Source organism: Sarcophilus harrisii, chromosome 2 (genome assembly GCF_902635505.1).
Source record: "Sarcophilus harrisii chromosome 2, mSarHar1.11, whole genome shotgun sequence".
Taxonomy (NCBI): Eukaryota; Metazoa; Chordata; class Mammalia; order Dasyuromorphia; family Dasyuridae; genus Sarcophilus; species Sarcophilus harrisii.
The window spans coordinates 264,674,832-264,695,916 of NC_045427.1; the positions used below are offsets into that span (position 1 = coordinate 264,674,832).

The 21,085-nt window shown below is 32.1% G+C and overlaps 1 protein-coding gene across 2 annotated transcripts in view; it reads left to right on the forward strand.

The window, feature by feature from the left end:
- Positions 1-21,085, forward strand: part of TMEM62 (transmembrane protein 62) — a 65,214-nt gene that overhangs the window by 17,668 nt on the left and 26,461 nt on the right. For both annotated transcript variants that reach the window (XM_003756075.4, XM_031952175.1), the window contains 2 exons: positions 3,296-3,451; positions 8,276-8,435. In XM_003756075.4, the coding sequence (XP_003756123.1) occupies positions 3,296-3,451; positions 8,276-8,435 (316 nt within the window). The remainder of the gene's footprint in view (positions 1-3,295; positions 3,452-8,275; positions 8,436-21,085) is intronic.

Genomic DNA, 21,085 nt, shown 5'->3' on the forward strand with positions numbered 1-21,085 from the left:
TTATGGGCTGATTCTATAAATGAGAATGTATTCCCATTATATATTAATAAGCTGGATATATATTAAAATATGCAAGCAGATTCACTTTTTTATTATAGCTTTTTATTCACAAGATATATGCATGGGTAATTTTTCAGCATTGATAATTGCAAAACCTTTTGTTCCAATTTTTCCCCTCTTTCCCCCCCATCCCCTCCCCCAAATGGCAGGTAGACAAATACATATGAAATATGTTAAAGTACATATTAAATACAATATATGTATACATATCCATACAGTTATTTAAGCAAATTCACTTTTAAAAATCATAGATAAGTGGATGATACTTTAAAATGACAGCATTAGGAAAATTAATTTCAATATATCAAATACAAAGTATTCATTCTCATATGATCTTATTAGATTGAGAAAAGGTCTTTGATAAAATACTCATTCATGTTAAAATATTAGAAAGAATAGACATGGAATTTTTCTTTAAACCCAGTAACTAACATAAAGAAAAATTATATTTCCTTAGTGAAAATAGCCACAACATAAAGATTTTGCCAATGCTTTTTAACATTGTTCAAAACATATTAGCAATCTCAGGAAGGTAATAAGAAATTAAAATAACATTGGTAATAAATAGATTAAATTATTTAAACATGATAGTTATCTAGAAAATTTAAGGATGCAACAAAAATATCAGTGGAGATAAGAAAGAAATTCAATATGGTAAAGAAATATAAAATAACCTATAGAATTTAACAGTACTATTATAAACTTCAAGTAAAGGTAAAAAAGAACTACTATAAATAAATAAATAAATATAAATATATATATATATATAATTTATAAAGTATCACATACTTGGTTATTAACATACTCTGAAATGAGACCTTTAATGAACATAATTTTTTTTTGAGGCAATTGGGGTTAAATGACTTGCCCAGGGTCACATAGCCAGGAAGTAACACTGTGTTTTGAGACCAGATTTGAACTCAGCTCCTCCTGACTTCAGAGCTGGTGCTCTATCCTAATGAACATAATTTAAAAGTATGACAAAAGCTAAAAAATTAAAGTGACATTCTTTGTACGTAGTTTGAATGTTTATGGTAAAAATACTAATGTTTCTCAAAATAATTTATGGTCTTCATATAATATCAATTGTAGTACTTGTGTGATGTTGGATTAAATGATAATAAAATAGAGAAGTCAAAAGTATCAGGAAACTTTGAGGAGAAAGCTGGGAAGAGGGGTACTTATCCTTTGGGACTTTTCAAAACATTAGAAAACTGTAATTGTCATTTATCTGGCATTAATCGAAAGTAATGACAAAAACAAAATGATAAATGGAGTGAATAAAGAAACCAGATATTGAATCACATATATACAAAATATTAGTGTATGATAATCAGATAGGTAGCAAATCTAGGGGATACAATATTCATTTAATAAATGACATTAGAAAAACTGAATTGTAATATGGCAAAACAAAACCAGTTTCCCCCCCCCAAAAAAAACAAAACAAAACAAAACAGTTAAGACCTATATTCCCTTCACCATATATCATAAATTCTAATTAAGTCAGTGAGATAAAAGTATAAATAAGTTAGAAGAAGATAAGATATTTCACAAACATGGAAGGGAAATAAATTGGTGTATGTTTAATGTAACAAAAATGGGGAATCAAGGAGGTAGGTTTGACTACAAAGGAAAAAAAACAGTGGATTGGGAGGAAAAATCTCTTTGATAAATATAGCAGATAGAATCCTGATGTTCATAACTTATTTGGAACAAATTCAACGTCAAAAGGTCAGTACTCAGTCTTTAATGAATAAATGGTTAAGAGCTGTAAATATACAGTTCATAAGAAAAATACAAACTTAACATCATTAATAAATTAATTGATGTTAATTAAGCTACCTTAATTAATGAAGGTACCTTCAACTTGTCAACTTGTTGACAATAAATAAAAATGGTAAGATAACGTGGGGCAAGTGGCACATTAATTTGCTGCTAGTAGTATTTTAAAATACTCCAATTTCCCCATTTTGACAGTTTACAATAAGAGTTACAAACGTGATTATATCCTGTGACTCAATAATCTTGTTACTGGAATATTTACTCCAAGAATGTTATAAAAAAAGAACTCTTTAATGATGTTTATAGTACATGATAGGTGAAAGTAATCTACTTGTCTTAATATTGTAAAATGTCTCAACAATTATGGTGTTTAATTTAATAGAATGTTTTCATATTATTAAAATGATGTAAGAAAATATGGAAAAACAGGAAATGATGCAACCAAAAGAAAGCAAAATCAAGAAAAATATATACATTGACTATATATTTTATTAAAATGGCTGAAGTATATAGAAAGGAAATAGAACAAAAGGGAATAAAAATAATTAAAGAGTTAACATTGAGGAAAATTTAATTATAAGTAATTTTGAATAGTTTATATTTGTCAGTTTAAAAATAAATTTTAAAAATTCTAATATATTTGGGAAATCAAATTAGATGAACAAGTTTTAGTGATTTATGTGAAATTACAGAATTGCAGATGTTAGATTGTAGAGATCATCAGGACCAGGTCCCTAATTTTATACATGAGGAAATTATGACAGTGAAGGATTTGTTGGCTTATTTAAGGTGCCACTGCAGTGCCAAGATTTAACCCTGTTCCTCTTAATTTCAAGCTCTGAAGTTTTTTTCACTGAATTACTTAATTTTTAAAGTTTTAAGTTGAATTTATTAAATGTATGTACTTTGACTTTAAATCAGGCAAATGGTTTAAAATATTCAATAGCATCAGTGAGAGCTTAAACTTTGTTAACAGATTTCTAAAATTTCAGACATAGAAAGGACTTATAGGTCATCTAGGGGTCATCCCTTGATTTTATAGAGAGAAAAGTGGGCCAGAGAGTTTCCATGATTAATTCAAAGTCACATTCCTGGTGATGGAATTGAGACTAATAAACTAGAGATGTTAATCTGGTGATGTTGCCACTGAAGTAATTTCTGGGAAACTGACTGTTGTAGTGCTATTTTTTTACTCTCTGGTGATTTCAGATAGCTTTTAAAGTACCAACTGATTCATAGTAGTTTAAGTTAAAAGAAATTGACAGTCTTGGTCCAGACCAAATGAAGTATGACGATTTAGAATTAAGTAAGAAGGAAAGAAAGACAAAAAATGACATTCATTTTAAAATCTTGATGTTGTAAATTGTTATTTTTAACCTTTGCTCATTATAAAAATTCTCTATCAGTAATCTCATATAACTAAATTACCTTTTTAATCTTTGACTTTCAGGTACCGGATCTTTGCTTTTGACCATGATCTCTTTAGCTTTACAGATTTGATTTTTGGTCAATGGCCAGTGGTTCTTATCACAAACCCCAAATCATTTCTCTATAGCAGCTCTGTCCATGAACCATTAGAGAAACTTCAACACTCTACACACATCAGGTACAGAAAAATCTTGAATTTTTTTTCAGATTAGTACTTAAAGGAATAAGCCATTGGGAATGAACTTCCCCATGAGTACTTTATTTTCCAAGGTTGACTTTATTTTCCTAGGCAACATGAACAACATCTAAGGATTTTCTTATCTTTTCCATTAAGCTTTAAATTAATATGTAAGGATTAAATTTTGTGTTTAGTTATTAATGGCCTTTGCTGGATAGCATTGGGAAAGGAGGTATAAATAATCAAATTTTCTTCCTTAATTAAAAAAATTTTTTTCTCTTAAGTTTTCACATTTCTAATTGATTATTTTAGTTGATTTTTTTCCTGTGGAACTTTTTTTGGGGGGAGACAGGAATTAAGTGAATTGTCTAGGGTCATACAGTTAGTACATATCTGAGGTCAAATTTAAACTTAGATTCTCTTGACAAGTTTTAATGATTTATGTGCACTACCCACTGGTCTGCCTGTCTTCCTCTTTTTCCATGGTACTTTTGATTGCTCCTTTAGCCTCATTTTTCTTCTCCCAATATAATTTCTTTTTACATTGGAAAGTAGTTGTAGGTAATAGCATTCTTGAATCTCTGAAGATTTGACAAAAACATTGGCAAAATTATGTTTTAATAATTTGACAACTAAATTATTATTTATTATTATTAAATAAAATTCTAATTTAACTATTTCATTAAAATGGATATCAATTATTTTATTATTAAATTCTAAATATTAAATGATTTCATTTATTAAAATAATTCTTTAAATTACTTAAATAATTATCACCAAAATATTTATTTTATTAATTAGAATAAATAATTATTTAAAATAATTAAAATAGATAATTTAATATTATTAAAATATTAATTTATTAATCAAATAGTTTGTTAATTTATTATTAAAATTATTAGAAATAATGATTTAAATAAACAGTTGATGCCATTTTTAAATACCACAGTTATTTCCATGTTTAACCACATTCCTTCCAGCCCTTATTGATAGTGAAGAAAAACCTTTAAGCAAAAACTATCTCTGATATATGCAACATTACTTTGTTGAAATTGGGAATTTCATTTCATCTTCGTTTTCTAGGTCTCAGATGTTCATTTCATTTCATTCAAGTTGAATTCAAATATATTTTTTAATGTTGTTTTTCTTTATATTAATTGTAGTTGTTATGTTTGTTGTTCTCGTGGTTCTGTTTACTTCTCCCCATATCAGTTAATACAAGTCTTATCTTTCCTTGTTTCTCTAAATTCCTTATATTTCTCATTTCTTACACTGCAATAATAATCTATCAGTCAACTACAATTAGCTTCTCCAGCTACTCTTTTTTTTTTTTTTTTTTTTTTTTTTGGTCAAGATATTTGTAGTTAAGTGACTTATGCAGGCTCATACAGCTAATAAGTGTTAAGTGTTCTTCAACTCTTCCTAACAAACCTTTAAGAGATGTTGATGGGATGGATGCTGCTACTAACTCAATACTCTTGAGATCTGCTTTCAGAGTTTGAGGGTTTGAGGGATAGTGCCTGTCTTTTCTCACTTTCTCACTGCACCCAGGAAAGTGCTTTTTAAAGATCAGCTATGTGGTAATTGTATTGGTTAATACCTGAAGTGCAGAAAAGAGGAAGATCTCAGGGCAGTGTCCTGAGTTGAAGAGGGAAGAACTCAAAATCATAAGAAGCGCAAAGAGCTGCTGCTAAGGCAGTAGGGATCTAGCTTGTGCTTTTTACCTTTATGAAGGCATCAAGAGGAGAGTTAGTTGTCTCTGTGATACCCAGTACTAAGAGGGATCATTATAGCCTTTTCTGAAGTCAAGTAAGTCATTGATCTTTTAGCTAAAGAAGAACCTGGCTATGGCAATTTTTTTTTTATAATAGCTTTTTATTTTTCAAAATACATGGAAAGATACATAGTTCATTTCTCTCATTCACAGTGATCTAGAATAGCTGTTGTTTAGGAGTAGTGCATTATAATAAAATATTCTGATTAAAAGAGAATTGTTATACATAGATGACACATTTAAAAAAATTAAAATATATTCAGTATTTTAAAAAAAAACTAAAAAATACATACAAAGATTCATTTCAGCAGTAACCCTTGCAAAACCTTGTGTTCCAAATTTTTCTCCTTCCCTTCCCTCTTTCCCTCTCCTAGACAGCAAGTAATCCAATATAGGTTAAACATGTGCAATTCTTCTAAATGTGTTTCTACATTTATCATGCTGCACAACAAAAATCAAATCAAAAAGAAAGAAACAAGCAAGCAAGCAAAACCAAAACAGGTGAAAATACTATGTTGTGATCCACATTCAGTCCCCATAGTCCTCTCTCTGGATGCAGATAATTCTTATCAAAACAAGTCTATTGGAAGTGGCCTAAATCACCTCATTGCTGAAAAGAGCCAAGTCCCTCACAGTTGGTTATCACAATCTTGTTGCTCTGTACAATGTTCTCTACTCACTTCATTCACATCAGTTCATGTAAGTCTCTCCAGGCCTCTCTGAAATCATCCTGCTGATTTTTTCTTACAAAACAGTAATATTCCATTACATTTACATAAAATAACTTATTCAGCCATTCCCCAACTGATGGACATCCACTTAGTTTCCAGTTCCTTGGACTCTGGCAATTTTTAAGATTTATTCAAATCCACTCAGTTATTCTTTTATCTCACATTTCATAGAGTGAATAACTTTTTTCTTTATTCAGAAAGTAGAATACAAACCTTGCTGTGATGAGACTGGATTTACTAGCTGAATATAATAAAAATACTATTTTTAAAAAAGTGACTTTTTATTATTTTTTGATTGGAACATTTGATCCCAATGGCAAATATTGATTTAACAATTAAATACAAATTTTAATAAACATTTCTCATTGTATCAATTTCCTAGCGGAGTTTCTCTGAACATTTTAGGGATAAAATATATACTTTAAAAATATATTTTATTGATATTCTTTATATCATTGTCAGTTCTCACTGACTCCCCATCCTCCTTAGCCCTTTCTTGTAAGAAATAATAAAAATTCATAGGATATAGGACATTGGTAATAATTCTCTAGAGAGAGATAATTCATATTTTAATCTGAGTAACATACATATCTGGAATTATATAGGGCAACATTTTGATGTATTCAAACCAGAAACCAGTGTGAAATTACTTGGCTAAATAAAATATTTCTAAGAGGACTTAACTGAAAATCCTAGAACAAGTCATAAAACAGAAAGTTTTATTTGTGACTTAAAATTTCTTATTCGTACTACTTATAGAAACATTTTTTTAAAATTTGGAAATAGTTTTTTGTTGATGTTTTATTTTCACCTGTCATTTCTGGATCTACCACTTCTCATGACCCCATAATTAGCACTGTAGCAAAGAAAAGTCGTTCTGAAAAAAAAAGAAACAATAGAATAAATGAGTCTGACTTTGAGCATGCCTTTGTTCAAAGCAAAGAGGTATGTGTCATCATAGTAATCTGTTTTCTTTAAGGAACTCCCCTACAGTAAAAAAAACAAACAAACAAACAAACAAAAAAACCAAGGACCAACATTAAATTCTATTCTAAACAACAATGCTGTATAGTAAATAAGACTTCACCTATATGAGGGAAAAGAAAAGCAGTTAGACAGAAGAAAGATAATGAATTGTTGTAGAGACAGATTCAAACTCTGAAAACCTTGTAAGGCAAAGACCTTTAAATTTTTTTTTTCCTCCAGACACTTTTATTTTTTACGTTACAGTTGTTTCAATCCACTCCATTCCTATCCAGATGAGTTCTTTCCCATACAACAAAGCAAAACCAATTATAATCCTTATTTCTCTACTTGGGGCAGAGAAGTACTTTCACACCTTCAGGGCCAATTACTCAGGGTTGAATAGTTTTAGTGTACCTTTCATTCACATCATTTACAGTCATTGTGTATCTTGTTCTGGTTCTGTTCTCTTTGATTTTACATTAGTTCATTCAAATTTTCTCATGTAAATCTCTTATTTTCCATTTATTACAGTGAAATATTTTAGTTATAGACCTATTTTTTCCCAACTATTATCCAATCAGACACCTATTTTGTTTATAATTTTGCTATCAAAAAGGTGTTGCTATGCAACATGAAATGTAAAGATAAAATAGTCACAAAATTCACTGAGGTTACATTGAGGTCCCAGTTAGTGAAATAACTTATTTGCTAAGTCCATTCTTTTTTCTTTAGACCATGAACCCTCCAATGGCAAATCAATTTACAATATGTTATCAAAAGTATAGCTATATATCAAAAAGATAGCTTAGGCTATGTACTAAAAGCTTCAAAAGAAGGATTAAAAGAACCAGCTCTTCTTTAGGATAAAACTGATTGTCAGGGTCATTCTTCCTTTACTTTGTTGCTGTTTTTGTTGTTTTATAGTTTCAGTTGTTCATTTTATAGATGAGGACACTGAGGCAGATAGGATTAAGTGATTTGCCCATAAACACATACTATCTGAGGTTGAAGATTTGAACTTAGATCTTCTTGACTCCATTTTCCCTCCTTTGACCACCCACCTAATTTTAGAGGCAACTCAAGATTTGAATTATAGGATCATAGACATTGAGCTAGAAAGAATGTCAGAAGTTAGTTTTCATCTTCAAGGCCCCCAGTAGCATTTGATTCAGCTTTCTTAGCAATTCAACTTTGTCCAAAGGAAACCAATTCTATTTTTCTTAGAAAACAGAAAAACAAAACTAGTTTTCTCAACTGTGCTTTTTCAATGTACCCATATCAAAGTATACCTTTTCTAATAAAAAGAAACTTAAATTTAAAAAAATCATATATTTATGCATATTCTCATTTTAGAATCTTGGCCTTCTCACCATCCTCCATTACCACTGTCTCTGTTAAGATTAATGATGTTTATTTGGGGAATGCTGTTCATCTGTCTGGTCCTATTTTCATACTGAAGTGGAATCCTAGAAACTATAGTGAAGAATACAGTAAGATAGAGGTAAATGTTCAGGTAAGGTCTTTGTTTTTTCTTAATTTGCACCATAAACATGCTTAAGCTAGTAGTTTGGACTGAATCTACTTTTAAGTATACTTTGGAAATTTTCTCATTAAAGGGGGAAAAATTATTTTATCATCAGTCTTTTTATATATCATGTTCATTTTGTCTTGAAGAGAAACACACGGGAAAAACTAGAGGCTTAACTTGGGCGTCCATGAACTTGTATTTTGTGGGGTTTTTAAAAAGATATTTTTACTTCCTTTGTTACATAATTCCTAATTACAAGATGGAAAATTTAACATTCATTTTCAAAAATCTTGAATTATAAATTCTTTTTCTCTTATCCCTTCCCCCACTCGTTGAAAAAGCAAACAATAAAATAATGATTACATATGTAAAGTTATGCAAAAGATATTTCTATGTTAGTCATATTGCAAAAAAAAATACATCCCTTTTTTCTCTTCCCCCTCCTCCAAGAAAAATAAAGTAAAAGAAGTATACTTCATTCAGTACTCAGAATTCATTAGTGCTCTCTCTGGAGGTGAATAGCATTTTTTTAATGGGTCTTTTGGAATTGTCTTGCATCCTTGTCTAACTTGTTTTTTAAAAATACTTTGATAATTATATTTTAGTGCAATAGTATTTTCTTTATAACCCTATGCATTTTATTTATTTATTTTTTTATTTTTTGCATTTTAAAACATTTTAAGAAGATGCTTCTATGGTAACTTTTAGTCAGCTCTAAACTGAATACTGGGGGAAAAAAAGAGGAAATCAGAGAAGGTTTTGCTTTGTGGAAATTTTTTGTAATCTAAAGATACCTTTCTCATCTCTTTGCAATCTAAACTAGAAATGAATAGACAGATGGGATAGGGGATGTGTTAGAAAAGGAGCAAATAAAAGAGATAGAAAAAATAAGAAAAGAATTTTCTTGGAAAATCACTGGTTACAATTCTTTTTCTTTTAGAAATGTTTTTCCAGATCATGGTTATTATATCACTGATGAACAGTCCTAATAACATCCTATCTACCTTTTGGGTGACTGCTAGTAATAATTTTGAATTAGTAGACTCTAGAAGTTAGCAATCATTTAAAAGATTCAATAATAGGCAATCTCTGATTGGTGAATGAGTTCATAAACTTTGTTTTTAAGATGGCCATCTGAAACTCAGAACACATTTTCTTATAAAAACAGCTCGGTAAATGATAGATACCACCAAAAAAAATCTATAGTGCACCCAGAATATTTTTAAAATTTAATTTAAATTTTTTTTTTAATAATTATAACTTTTTATTGACAGAACTCATGCCTGGGTAACTTTTTACAACATTATCCCTTGCACTCACTTCTGTTCTGACTTTTCCCCTCCCTCCCTCGACCCCCTCCCTCAGATGGCAAGCAGTCCTATATATGTTAAATATGTCACAGTATATCCTAGATACAATATGTGTGTGCAGAACCGAACAGTTTTCTTGTTGCACAGGAAGAATTGGATTCAGAAGGTAAAAATAACCCAGGAAGAAAAACAAAAATGCAGATAGTTTGTCCCAGTGTTCTTTCTTTGGGTGTAGCTGCTTCTGTCCATCATTGATCAATTGGAACTGAATTAGATCTTTTTGTTGAAGAAATCCATTTCCATCAGAATACATCCTCATACAGTATCGTTGTTGAAGTATATAATGATCTCCTGGTTCTGCTCATTTCACTTAGCATCAGTTCATGTAAGTCTCTCCAAGCCTCACTTTATCATCTTGTTGGTCATTTCTTACAGAACAATAAGATTCCATAACATTCATATACCACAATTTACCCAATGATTCTCCAATTGATGGGCATCCATTCATTTTCCAGTTTCTAGCCACTACAAACAGGGCTGCCACAAACATTTTGGCACATACAGGTCCCTTTCCCTTCTTTATAATCTCTTTGGGGTATAAGCCAGTAGTAGCACTGCTGGATCAAAGGGTATACACAGTTTGATAACTTTTTGGGCATAATTCCAGATTGCTTTCCAGAATGGTTGGATTTGTTCACAACTCCACCAACAATGCATCAGTGTCCCAGTTTTCCCACATTCCCTCCAACATTCATCATTATTTTTTCCTGTCATCTTAGCCAATCTGACAGGGTGCACCCAGAATATAATACAGTAAGTCTCAGTTATCTGGCATCATTAGGAAAGGACTGTTTGGATAAAAATTAAATAAATAAATACTCTCAGTACTTTGACCTTCAGCTCTTTGAAACAATTTTTAATGCATGTCTTTATGATAGATAGTATTGTTTTTTCTTGTTTTCTCAGAACATACTGAGAATAAAAGAGCTTTGTCTCATAGAGGTGACATTCAACATAATATACATTTTTTGTTTTTATTTTGTTGCAATAGCTATAGCTACAGATGGTGTGGGTCATTGAGCTGAATATATATGTCATTCTCCTACAAGTTTGATTTCTTCAAAAACTCTTTGAAATAAACTTACTTTTTGGCCATTTTCCATTCATAAAAGTGAAGTGAAGGCTAAGCAACTGAACTTTAAAAAATTTTATTTGGTATCTATTTCCTTAATTGCACTTAAAAACAATTTTTAACACTTATTTTTAAAACTTTGAGTTCTAACTTTTCTCCCTTCTCCCTTCCCCATGCCCATCATTGAGGAGAAAAGCAGTTTAATATAGTTTTACATGTATAATCATATAAAACATTTCCATATTAGTCATTTTATGAAAGAAAACAGACCAAAAAATTTTAAGAAAAATAACGCTTAAAAAAGTATGCTTTAATCTATATTGAGACACCATAAGTTCTTTCTCTGGGTATGGATAGCATTTTTCATTGTTAAATCCTTCAGAATTGTCTTGTATCATTGTACTGAAATAGCTAAGTCAGGGGCAGTTAGGTGGCACAGTGGACAGACCACCAGCACTGAACTCAGGAGAACCTGGCTTCAAATCTGGCTTCAGATACTTAATACTTCCTAGCTGTGTGACCCTGGGCAAGTCATTTAACCCCAATTGCCTCAGCAAAAAAAAAAAAAAGAAAGAGCTAAGTTATTAATAGCTGATCATCTTACAATTGCTGTTTCTTTATACATAGTAATTTCATTTTGCATTAGTTCAAGTAGTTTTTCCAGGTTTATCTGAGAGCATCCTGTTCATCATTTCTTATATATGCCTAATAGTGCCATTGCTAGGTCAGTATGATTTCGTAGCCCTTTAGGCATAGTTTCAAATTATTCTCTTTTTTTTTTTTTTTTTTTAATTATAGTAACTTTTTTTTGACAGAATCCATGTCAGGGTAATTTTTTTTACAACATTATCCCTTGCACTCACTTCTGTTCGTTTTTCCCTCCACCCCCACCCCCTCCCTAGATGGCAAATCCCTATATATGTTGAATATATCCTAGTATATCCTAGATACAATGTATGTGGCAGATCAAACAGTTTTTTTGCACAGGGAGAATTGGATTCAGAAGGTAGAAATAACCGGGAAAAAAACAAAAATAAACATTTACATTCATTTCCCAGTGTTTTTGCTTTGGGTGTATGCTTCTGTCCATCATTGATCAATTGAAACGAATTAGGTCTCTTTGCAAAGAAATCCACTTCCATCAGATTACATCTTCATACAGTATCGTTGTTAGATATAGTCTTTGGTTCTGCTCATTTCACTTGCATCAGTTCAAATTCTCCAACTTCTCTTTATTCATCTTGCTGGTCATTTCACAGAACAATAATATTCCATAACATTCATATACCACAATTTAAACCATTCTCCAATTGATGGGCATCCACTCAGTTTCCGTTCCAACCACTACAAACAGGGCTACAAATTTGGCACATACAGGTCCTTTCCTTCTTTAGTATCCCTTGGGGTATAAAGCCCAAAACACTGTGGATCAAAGGGTACAAGTTGCTAACTTTTTGGGCATAATTCAGATTGGTTCCCAGAATGGTTGGATTTTCCACAGCTCCCCCAAATGTATCAGTTAGTTTTCCCGCACCCCTCAACACTCATCATTTTTTTCCTGTCATCTTGGCCAATCGAAGGGTGTAGTGGTATCTCAGAGTTGTCTTAATTTTCATTTCTCTGATTAATAATGATTTGGAGCACTCTTTTCTATATGGTAATGATTTCAATTTCATCATCTGAAAATTTTCATATCCTTTGACCATTTATCAATTGGAGAATGGCTTGGTTTCTTATAAATTAGTCAGTTTCTCTATATTTTGGAAATGGGCCTTTATCAGAACCTTTAACTGTGAAATTTTTAGTTTTTGCTTCCCTTCTAATCTTTTTAATTAGTTTTGTTTGTACAGAAGCTTTTTAATTTGATGTAACAAAATTTTCTATTTTGTGATCAATAATGGTCTCTGTTTTTTAGTCCAAATTTCTTCCTCTTCCACAAGTCGAAGATAAACTATCCTATGTTCCTCAATTTGTTTATAATCTCTTCTTTATGTCTAAATCTGGACCCATTTTATCTTATCTTGGTATTGGTGTTAAGTTGGGTCCAGCCTAATTTCTCCATATAACCAGTTATCCCAGCAGTTTTTGTCAAAAAAATTCTTATCCCAAAAGTGAGGATTTTTTGGGTTTGTCCAAAATTGCTATATACTACTGTCTTGTAACCTAACCTGTTCCCTGATCAACAATCTATTTCTTAGCCAATCCAAATGGTTTTGGTGACTGCTCTTTATAATATAGTTTTAGATCGTAAGCTAGGCCACCTTCATTTGATTTTTTTTTCATTAATTCTTTTTGGATTCTTGACCTTTTATTATTCCATTGAATTTTGTTGTTATTTTTTCTAGATCATTAAAATATTTTCTTGGAAGTCTGATTGGTATGCTAAATAAATAGATTGTTGGATATTGTCATCTTTTTATTTTCTTTCGGCCTATCCAGGGATTGATATTTTTCAATTGTTTTAATCTGACTTTATTTTTTGGAAAGTTTTTGTAATTTAGCTCATTAATTCCTGACTTTCCTTTGGTAGATAGATTAATATTTTATGCTTGAAGTTATTCTGAATGGAATTTCTTTTTGTATCTCTTTGTTGGATTTTGTTGGTGATGTATAAAAATGCTGAGGATTTTGGGGTTTATTTTATAACCCCAACTTTTAAAGTTATAGATTATTTCTAATAGCTTTTTGTAGAATCTCTAGGGTTCTTAAGTATACCATCATTCATCTGCAAAGAGTGATAGTTTTTTCACTGCCTATTCTAATTCCTTTAATTTTTCTCGACTCTTATTGCCAAGGCTAGTTTCTAATACAATATTGAATAATAATGGTGACAGTGGGCAACCTTCCTCCAGATCTTACTGGGAAAGATTCCAGTTTTCCCCATTGCATATGATGCTTACTGATGGTTTTTAAATATGTGTCTATTTTTTTAAGAAAAAGTCCATTTTATTCCATACTCTCAAGTGTTTTTATTAGGAATGGATGTTGGATTTTATCAAAGCTTTTTTCTGCATCTATTGAGATGATCATATGGTTTTGTTGTTTGTTATTGATATAGTCAATTATCTAATATTTTTCTAATATTGAACCAGCCCTGCATTCCTGGTATAAATCCTACTTGATCATAGTGTATTATCCTGTGGATGATTTTCTGTAATCTTTTTGCTAATATTTTTTTAAGATTTTAGAATCGATATTCATTAGAAGTTGGTCTATAATTTTCTTTTCCTGTTTTTCAGTCTACCTGGTTTGGGTATCAGTACCATGTCTGTGTTAAAAGGAGTTTGTGGTCCTTCAGTCCCTATTTTTCAAATAGTTTATATAATTAAGGGTTAATTGTTCTTTAAATGTTTGGTGAATTCCATTAAATCCATCTGGTCCTGGGGATTTTTTCTTAGGGAGTTGGTTAATACTTTTTATTTCTTTTTCTAAGATGGGACTTTTAGGATTTTACTTCTTCCTCTCTTAATTTGGGCTTTTTTTGAAGGTATTCTTCCATTTCATTTGTTGTTGAATTTACCATAAAGTTGGGAAAGTAATTCCTAATTATTTTAATTTCCCTCTTCATTAGTAGTTCTCCCTTTTCATTTTAAGACTAACAATTTGATTTTCCTCTTTCCTTTTTTAATCAGATTTACTAAGGGTTTGCCTATTTTTGTTGGTTTTTCATAAGACCAACTCTTGGTTTTTATTAATTAATTCAATAGTTTTTTTTTACCTTTTATTGATCTCTCCTTTTTTTTAGAATTTCAAGTTTAGTGTTTGACTGGGGGTTTTAATTTGTTCCTTTTTAGATTTTAGTTGTAAGCCCAATTTGTTGACCTTCTTTTCTCTACTTTATGCAAGAAGCCTCTAGAATTAAAATTTTTATTACCGCTTTGGCTGCATCCCACATTTTGATATGATGTCTCATTATTGTCATTTTTTGGTAAAGATTTTATGTTATGATTGGCTTTTACCCAATATTCTTTTATGAGATTATTTAGTTTCAATTATTTTTTTCATTTCCCCTTTTTTGTTGAGTGTAATTTTTTATTGCATTGGTCTGAAAAGGATGCATTCCTATTTCTGCCTTACTGCATTTTGAGTTTGGGGTTTTTATGTCATATAGGTCTATTTTTGATAGGTTCCATGAACCTGAAAAGAAAGTTACTCCTTTCTTGTCTCCATTTTGTTTCTCAGGGTCTATCATATCTAACTTTTCTAGTATTCTGTTTACCTCTTTGACTTTTTCTTATTTATTTTGGATTGGGTTTCTAATTCTGAGGGCAGGTTGAGGTTCCCACTATTATGTTTGCTATCTATTTCTTCTTGCAGTTCTCTTAATTTTCTTTTAAGCATTTAGATGCTAAACTTGGATATATGTATAAAATTGATATTGCTTATTTTTCCCCTTTGGGCAAGATATAATGCCTTCCTTTCTTTTAATTAGATAATTTTTTGTTTTGTTGATCTGGATCAGGATGGCTCCCCTCTTTTACTTCACCTAACAATAGATTTTGCTCCATCCTTTTATTTATTCTGCATGTATCTCCCTGTTCAGGTGTGTTTCCTGTAAACAAATATTGTAGGATTCTGGTTTTAATCCATTCCCTGATATTTCCTTTATGGGGGGTTTACCCGTTCACATTTATGGTTAAAATTACCAATTTGATTCTTGCCATCTTGTTAACCCCTATTTATGCTTTTTCTCCCTTCTTTCCCCCACCCCCCCTTTGTATTAAATTTTGAGCCCCTTGCTTCTCACACCCTCCTTTTGTATACCTCCTCCCCCACCTTAGGTTCCTCCCGTTCTTCCTTTCCCCCTCAGTTTCTGTATTCCTTCTGCTTTTTATTCCTTCCCTTTTCACTTTTCCTTCTCACCTTTCAATGAGATGGGAGAATTTCACCATATATTGAATATGTCTAACATTTTTTTCTTAAAGTCAATTCTTTGGCAGTAAAATCCCACTATATTCATCCCCTCTTTTCTTTCTCAGATATAATAGGTTTCCTTTGCCTCGGAGATATGTCCCCCACTTTACCCTTTTTCATACAATGTCCTTTCCATTTTTTAAACAAGGTATAAAAGGTACATGTATTTTTTAAATCTTTACAGCAGGAAATATAGTTCCCAAGATTTCTTTTTACCTTTTTAGGTTTTTCTTGGGTTCTTATTTGCAGATCAAACCTTGTTAAGTTCGGTTTTTCACCCAAAATAGGTAAATTCACTTATTTGTTTGACCATCTTCTTCCTGAAAAGATGCTCATTCTGGCTGGGTAAGTTATTTTTTGTTGCATACTGGATCTGCCTTGAAATTCATTTCCAGGCCCTTGACTTTTTAATGTGGATGTGCTAGATCTTGGGTGATCCTTTGGCCCTCTATATTTAATTGGGTTTTTCTAGCCGCTTGGAATATTTTTTTCTGTTTGAGGGTTTGGCATTTTGGCCACTATATTTTTGCTGTTTTTTTTGGATCCCTTTCAGTGGGGTCGGGGAATCCTTGCAATTCTATTTTACCCTCTGTTTCTAGCTTCCCAGTTCCCTTTGATAATTTCCGGAAAAAGTGTCCAGGCTCTTTTTTTTCATTGTTTTTTCTGGGGAGCCCAATGATTCTCAGATTGTCTCTCCTAGACCTGTTTTCCAGGTCTGTTGTTTTCCCCAGAAGATATTTCACATTTTTCTCCATTGTTTGGTTTTTTTGGTCTTGCTTGACTGATTCTTCTTGTCTCCTCGAATCATTCAATTCTATTTGTTCTATTCTTATTTTCAATGAAGTGTTTTCTTCACTGACTTTTTTTATATTTTTTTCTAATTGTCCAATTTGTTCTCTATGGAATGTTTTTCCATTTCGCCAATTTTATTCTTTAGAGAGCTATTTTCTGTTTCCAGTTCACTAATCCTATTTTTCAAGGATTTGTTTTCTTTATCCACTCTGTCGTTAAATGAGTGGAATGACTTCTCCAGTCTCTCTTGCCAAGCCTCCCTCTCCTTTTTCCGTTTTTCTTCTAGCTCTCTTGTGAGAGCCTTTTTAATTTCTTCTATGAGATTCATCTGTGCTGAGGAACAGATGATCTCCTCCTGTGGGGATTCACCTGAAGATAATCTGTTTTTAGTATCCTCAGGGTTTAGAGTCTGTTCTCTGTCTGTATAAAAGCTGTCAATCGTTAAAGTCCTTTTTAACTTTTTGCTCATTTTGTCAGAGAAGAATCAGAGACAAACTAGCAAAGAAAAAAAAGGAAAAAAAACCCCACAAATGGAGTCTGCTTTTTAGGGGGAGGGGCTGGGTGGTGTTACCAAGTTTCCTCTACAGACTGAGGGGGCAGCAGCGAGGCACTACCAGGACTGTGCTGTGCCTTCGCTCTGAGACTCTGAGAGCGTGCTGAGACGCTGTGGGGGAGGGGTGGCCGGTCTCAAGGAACTCCAGCTGTTTGGGGTTGTATTCTTCACCACCACCACCCCCACCCTCCCCTCCCCACCCCCGTGCTTTTAGCTTCTCTGCTGGGCTACTGACTTGCTGCCAGAGCAAAGTATCCAATCCTGTAGTGAAGCTCTCCCCGCAGAGATGGCTGAGATCACACCCCAACTCCCTCCGGTCTGCTCATCTATGAGCTGCCTGTCCAGCTCTTGCTGCTGCTGCCCTCAGCCTGTGCCCGATCTAAAACCGTCCCGCCCTCGAGCAAAAACAGACCTTTCCTGGCAAATCTTAAGGATGTCTTCTCTTGGTAACTGTTTGTGGGTTTTTTTTCCAGTCAGGCATTAATTCAGAGGCTTGTAATGAGATGGATTCTGAGAGAAAATGTGGAGCTTACACAGCTGTGTGCCTCCTCTCTACCATCTTCGCCGGAAGTCCTCAAATTATTCTCAAGAATGGTTATCAGTTCATACCTTCACCAACAATGCATTAATGTCTCATTTTCCCCACATCCCCTTCAACATTTGTCATTCTCTTTTTCTGTCCTATTAGCCAGTCTAATATGCATAAAGTAGTACCTCCTAATTGTTTCAATTTGCATTCTTTCAATCATTAACAATTCAGAACACTTTGTCATATGGCTAGAGATAGCTTTTATTCATTTAAAAACTGTTGATATCTCTTCTTCATTTATCAATTGGGAAATGACTCCCATTTGTATAAATTTGATTCAGTTCTCTACATACTTAAGAAATAAGAAATACTTGCCTACATCAGAGAAAGTTGCTTCAAATTTTTTTTCAATTATGATTGCTGAATGTATTTCTCTATCTTATTCTTCCTCATCTCTCTTCCTCTCTTTCCTTTTATTTCTCTCTCTCTCTTTCTTTTACCCTGTTCCCCCTCAAAAGTGTTTTGCTTCTGACTACTTCCTCCCCCAATCTGCCTTCTCTTCTATCACACTTTTATGTTATTCCCTCTTTGAGCCAGTTCTAATGAGTGGAATAAGGATCACTCACTCCTCTTCAGATCTCCCCCAATTTCCCTTCTGCTTTAGAAGTTTCTTCTTGCCTTATATGTGAGATAATTTACCCCATTTTACACCTCCCCTTCTCTTTTTCCCAGTGCATTCCTCTTTCTTACCCATTAATTTTATTGTTTTAGATATTATCCCTTCATATTCAATCCCTATCTGTGTCCTCTGTCTGTATATACTAATAACTGCTCTATTAATGAGCAAGTTTTCATGAGTTACAAGTATCATCTTCCCATGTAGGAATGTAAACAGTTTAATCTTATTAAATCTGTTATGCTGTTTAATTTTTTTATGCTTCCTTTGAATCTTGTATTTGAAAGTCATATTTTCTATTCAAATCTGGTCCTTTCATCAAGAATGCTTGAAAGTCATCTATTTCATTAACTATCCATTTTTTTCCCTTGAAGGATTATGCTGTTTTGCTGGGTAGGTGATTCTTGGCTGTAATCCCAACTCCTTTGTCCTTCAGAATAAAGAATTCATATTCTAAGCCCTCTTAAAATTTAATATAGAAACTGCTAAATCTTGTGTTATTTTGACTGTGGTTCCATTCTACTTGAATTGTTTCTTTCTGGCTGCTTGTAATATTCTCTTCTTGACTTAAGAAGTCTGGAATTTGACTACAATATTCCTAAGAGTTTTCATTTTGAGATCTCTTTCAGGAGATGATTGATGGATTCTTTCAATTTCTATTTCACCCTCTAGTTTAAGAATATTAGGTCAGTTTTCTTTGCTGATAATTTCTTGAAAGATAACTGGGCTCTTTTTTAGTTCATGTCATTCAGGTAGTTTAATACTTTTTAAAATTTTTACTTATTAAATTTTTTTTCTGGTTATACATGTACATTAATTTTAAAAATAAATATTTCTTTATGAATCATGTTGAGAGAGAAAAATCAGAGAAAAAAAGAAAAACCACAAGAGGAAAAAAAGAAAAAAGAAGTAAACATAGTATGTGTTGATTTACATTTCAGTCTCCATAGTTCTTTCTCTGGATGTAGATGGTATTTTCTATCCACAGTTTATTGGGATTGCCTTGGACCACTGAACTACTGAGAAGAACCAAGTCTTTCATAGTTGATCATTACACAATTTTGCTGTTACTATGTACAATTGTATTCCTGGTTCTGCTTGTTTTGATCAGCATCAGTTTGTATAGATATTTCAAGGCCTTTTAAAAATTAGCTCATTCAGCCATCCTCCAATTGATAAGTGATTAAAGGATCTGAATAGACAATATTCAGACAAGGAAATTGAAAGCATTTCAAGTCATGTGAAAAAACTGCTTCAAATGATTAGAGAAATGCAGATATGAATGTTATGGAATATTGTTCTGATAAGAAATTATCAGCAGGATGATTTCAGAGAGGCCTGAAGAGACCTTCATGAACTGATGCTAAATAAAAGTGAGCAGACTCAAGAGGACATTGTACACAGCAATAAGAACATTATGTGATGATCAGCTGTGATGGATGTGGATCTTTTCAACAATGAGATCATTCAGACCAGTTCCAATAGACTTGTGATAGAGAGAGCCATATACATCCAGAGAAGATGATGGGGACTGAATATGGATCACAACATAGTATTTTCACCTTTTTTTATTGTTGTGTGCTTGCTTGTTCTTGTCTTTCTTATTTTTTTCTTTTTAATCTAATTTTTCTTATGCAGCATGATAAATGTGGAAATATTTAGAAGACTTAAACATGTTTAACTTATGTTGAATTGCTTGCTGTCTGGCAGAGGGAGGGAGAAAAATTTGGAATACAAAGTTTTGCAGGGGTGAATGTTGAAAACTATCATTACATGTATTTTAAAAAATAAAAAGTTATTAAACATTTTAAAATCAGCTTATCATTTTTATAGACTAATAATATTCCATTACTTTCAAATACTATACCTTATTCAAACATTCCCCAATTGATGAGCATCTACTCATTTTCTAGTTCTTTGCCATCATAAAAAAGAGCTGTTAAAAATATTTTTGTACATGTAGATCTTTTCCCTCCTTTATGATTTCCTTACAGATGAGGTAGTAGCATTATTGGATCAAAGGATATATAACATTTTGTAGCTCTTTGGACATAGTTCCAAATTGCTTTTCAGAATGCTTGGATCATTTTACAACTCCACCAACAATGTATTAGTGTCCCAGTTTTTCCACATTCTTTCCAACATTTATCATCATCTTTTCCTATCATGTTAGCCAATCGTTCAATAGTTTTAAAATTCTCTCTCCTGGATCTAATTTCCATGTCATTTGTTTTCCCAATAAAATATTTCGTGTTGGCTTCTATTTTTTCATACTTTTGGCTCCATTTTATTGTTTCTTGATTTCTCATTAAGAAATTATTTTCTTCCATGAAATGTTGCTCTTTTTCAGTTGGCCTATTTTTTAAAATAGTACTTTATTTTTCTAAATTCATGCAAAGTTAGTTTTTAACATTCACCTTTGTAAAACCATTTGTTCAAGTTTTTTCCACACTCCCTCCCTTCCTCTTCTCCAAGATAGCAAGCAATCCAATATAGGTTTCACATATACAGTTCTTCTAAACATATTTCCATATTCATCATGCTGCACAATAATAATCAGATCAAAAGGGAAAGAAGAAGAGAAAGGAAAACAAACAAACAAACAAACAATAACAAAAGTGAAAATATTATTCTTTATTTGAACCATATTCAGTCCCCATATCTTTCTCTGGATGCAGATGGCATCACAAGTTCATTGGAATTGTATTGGATAACCTTATGGTAGAAAA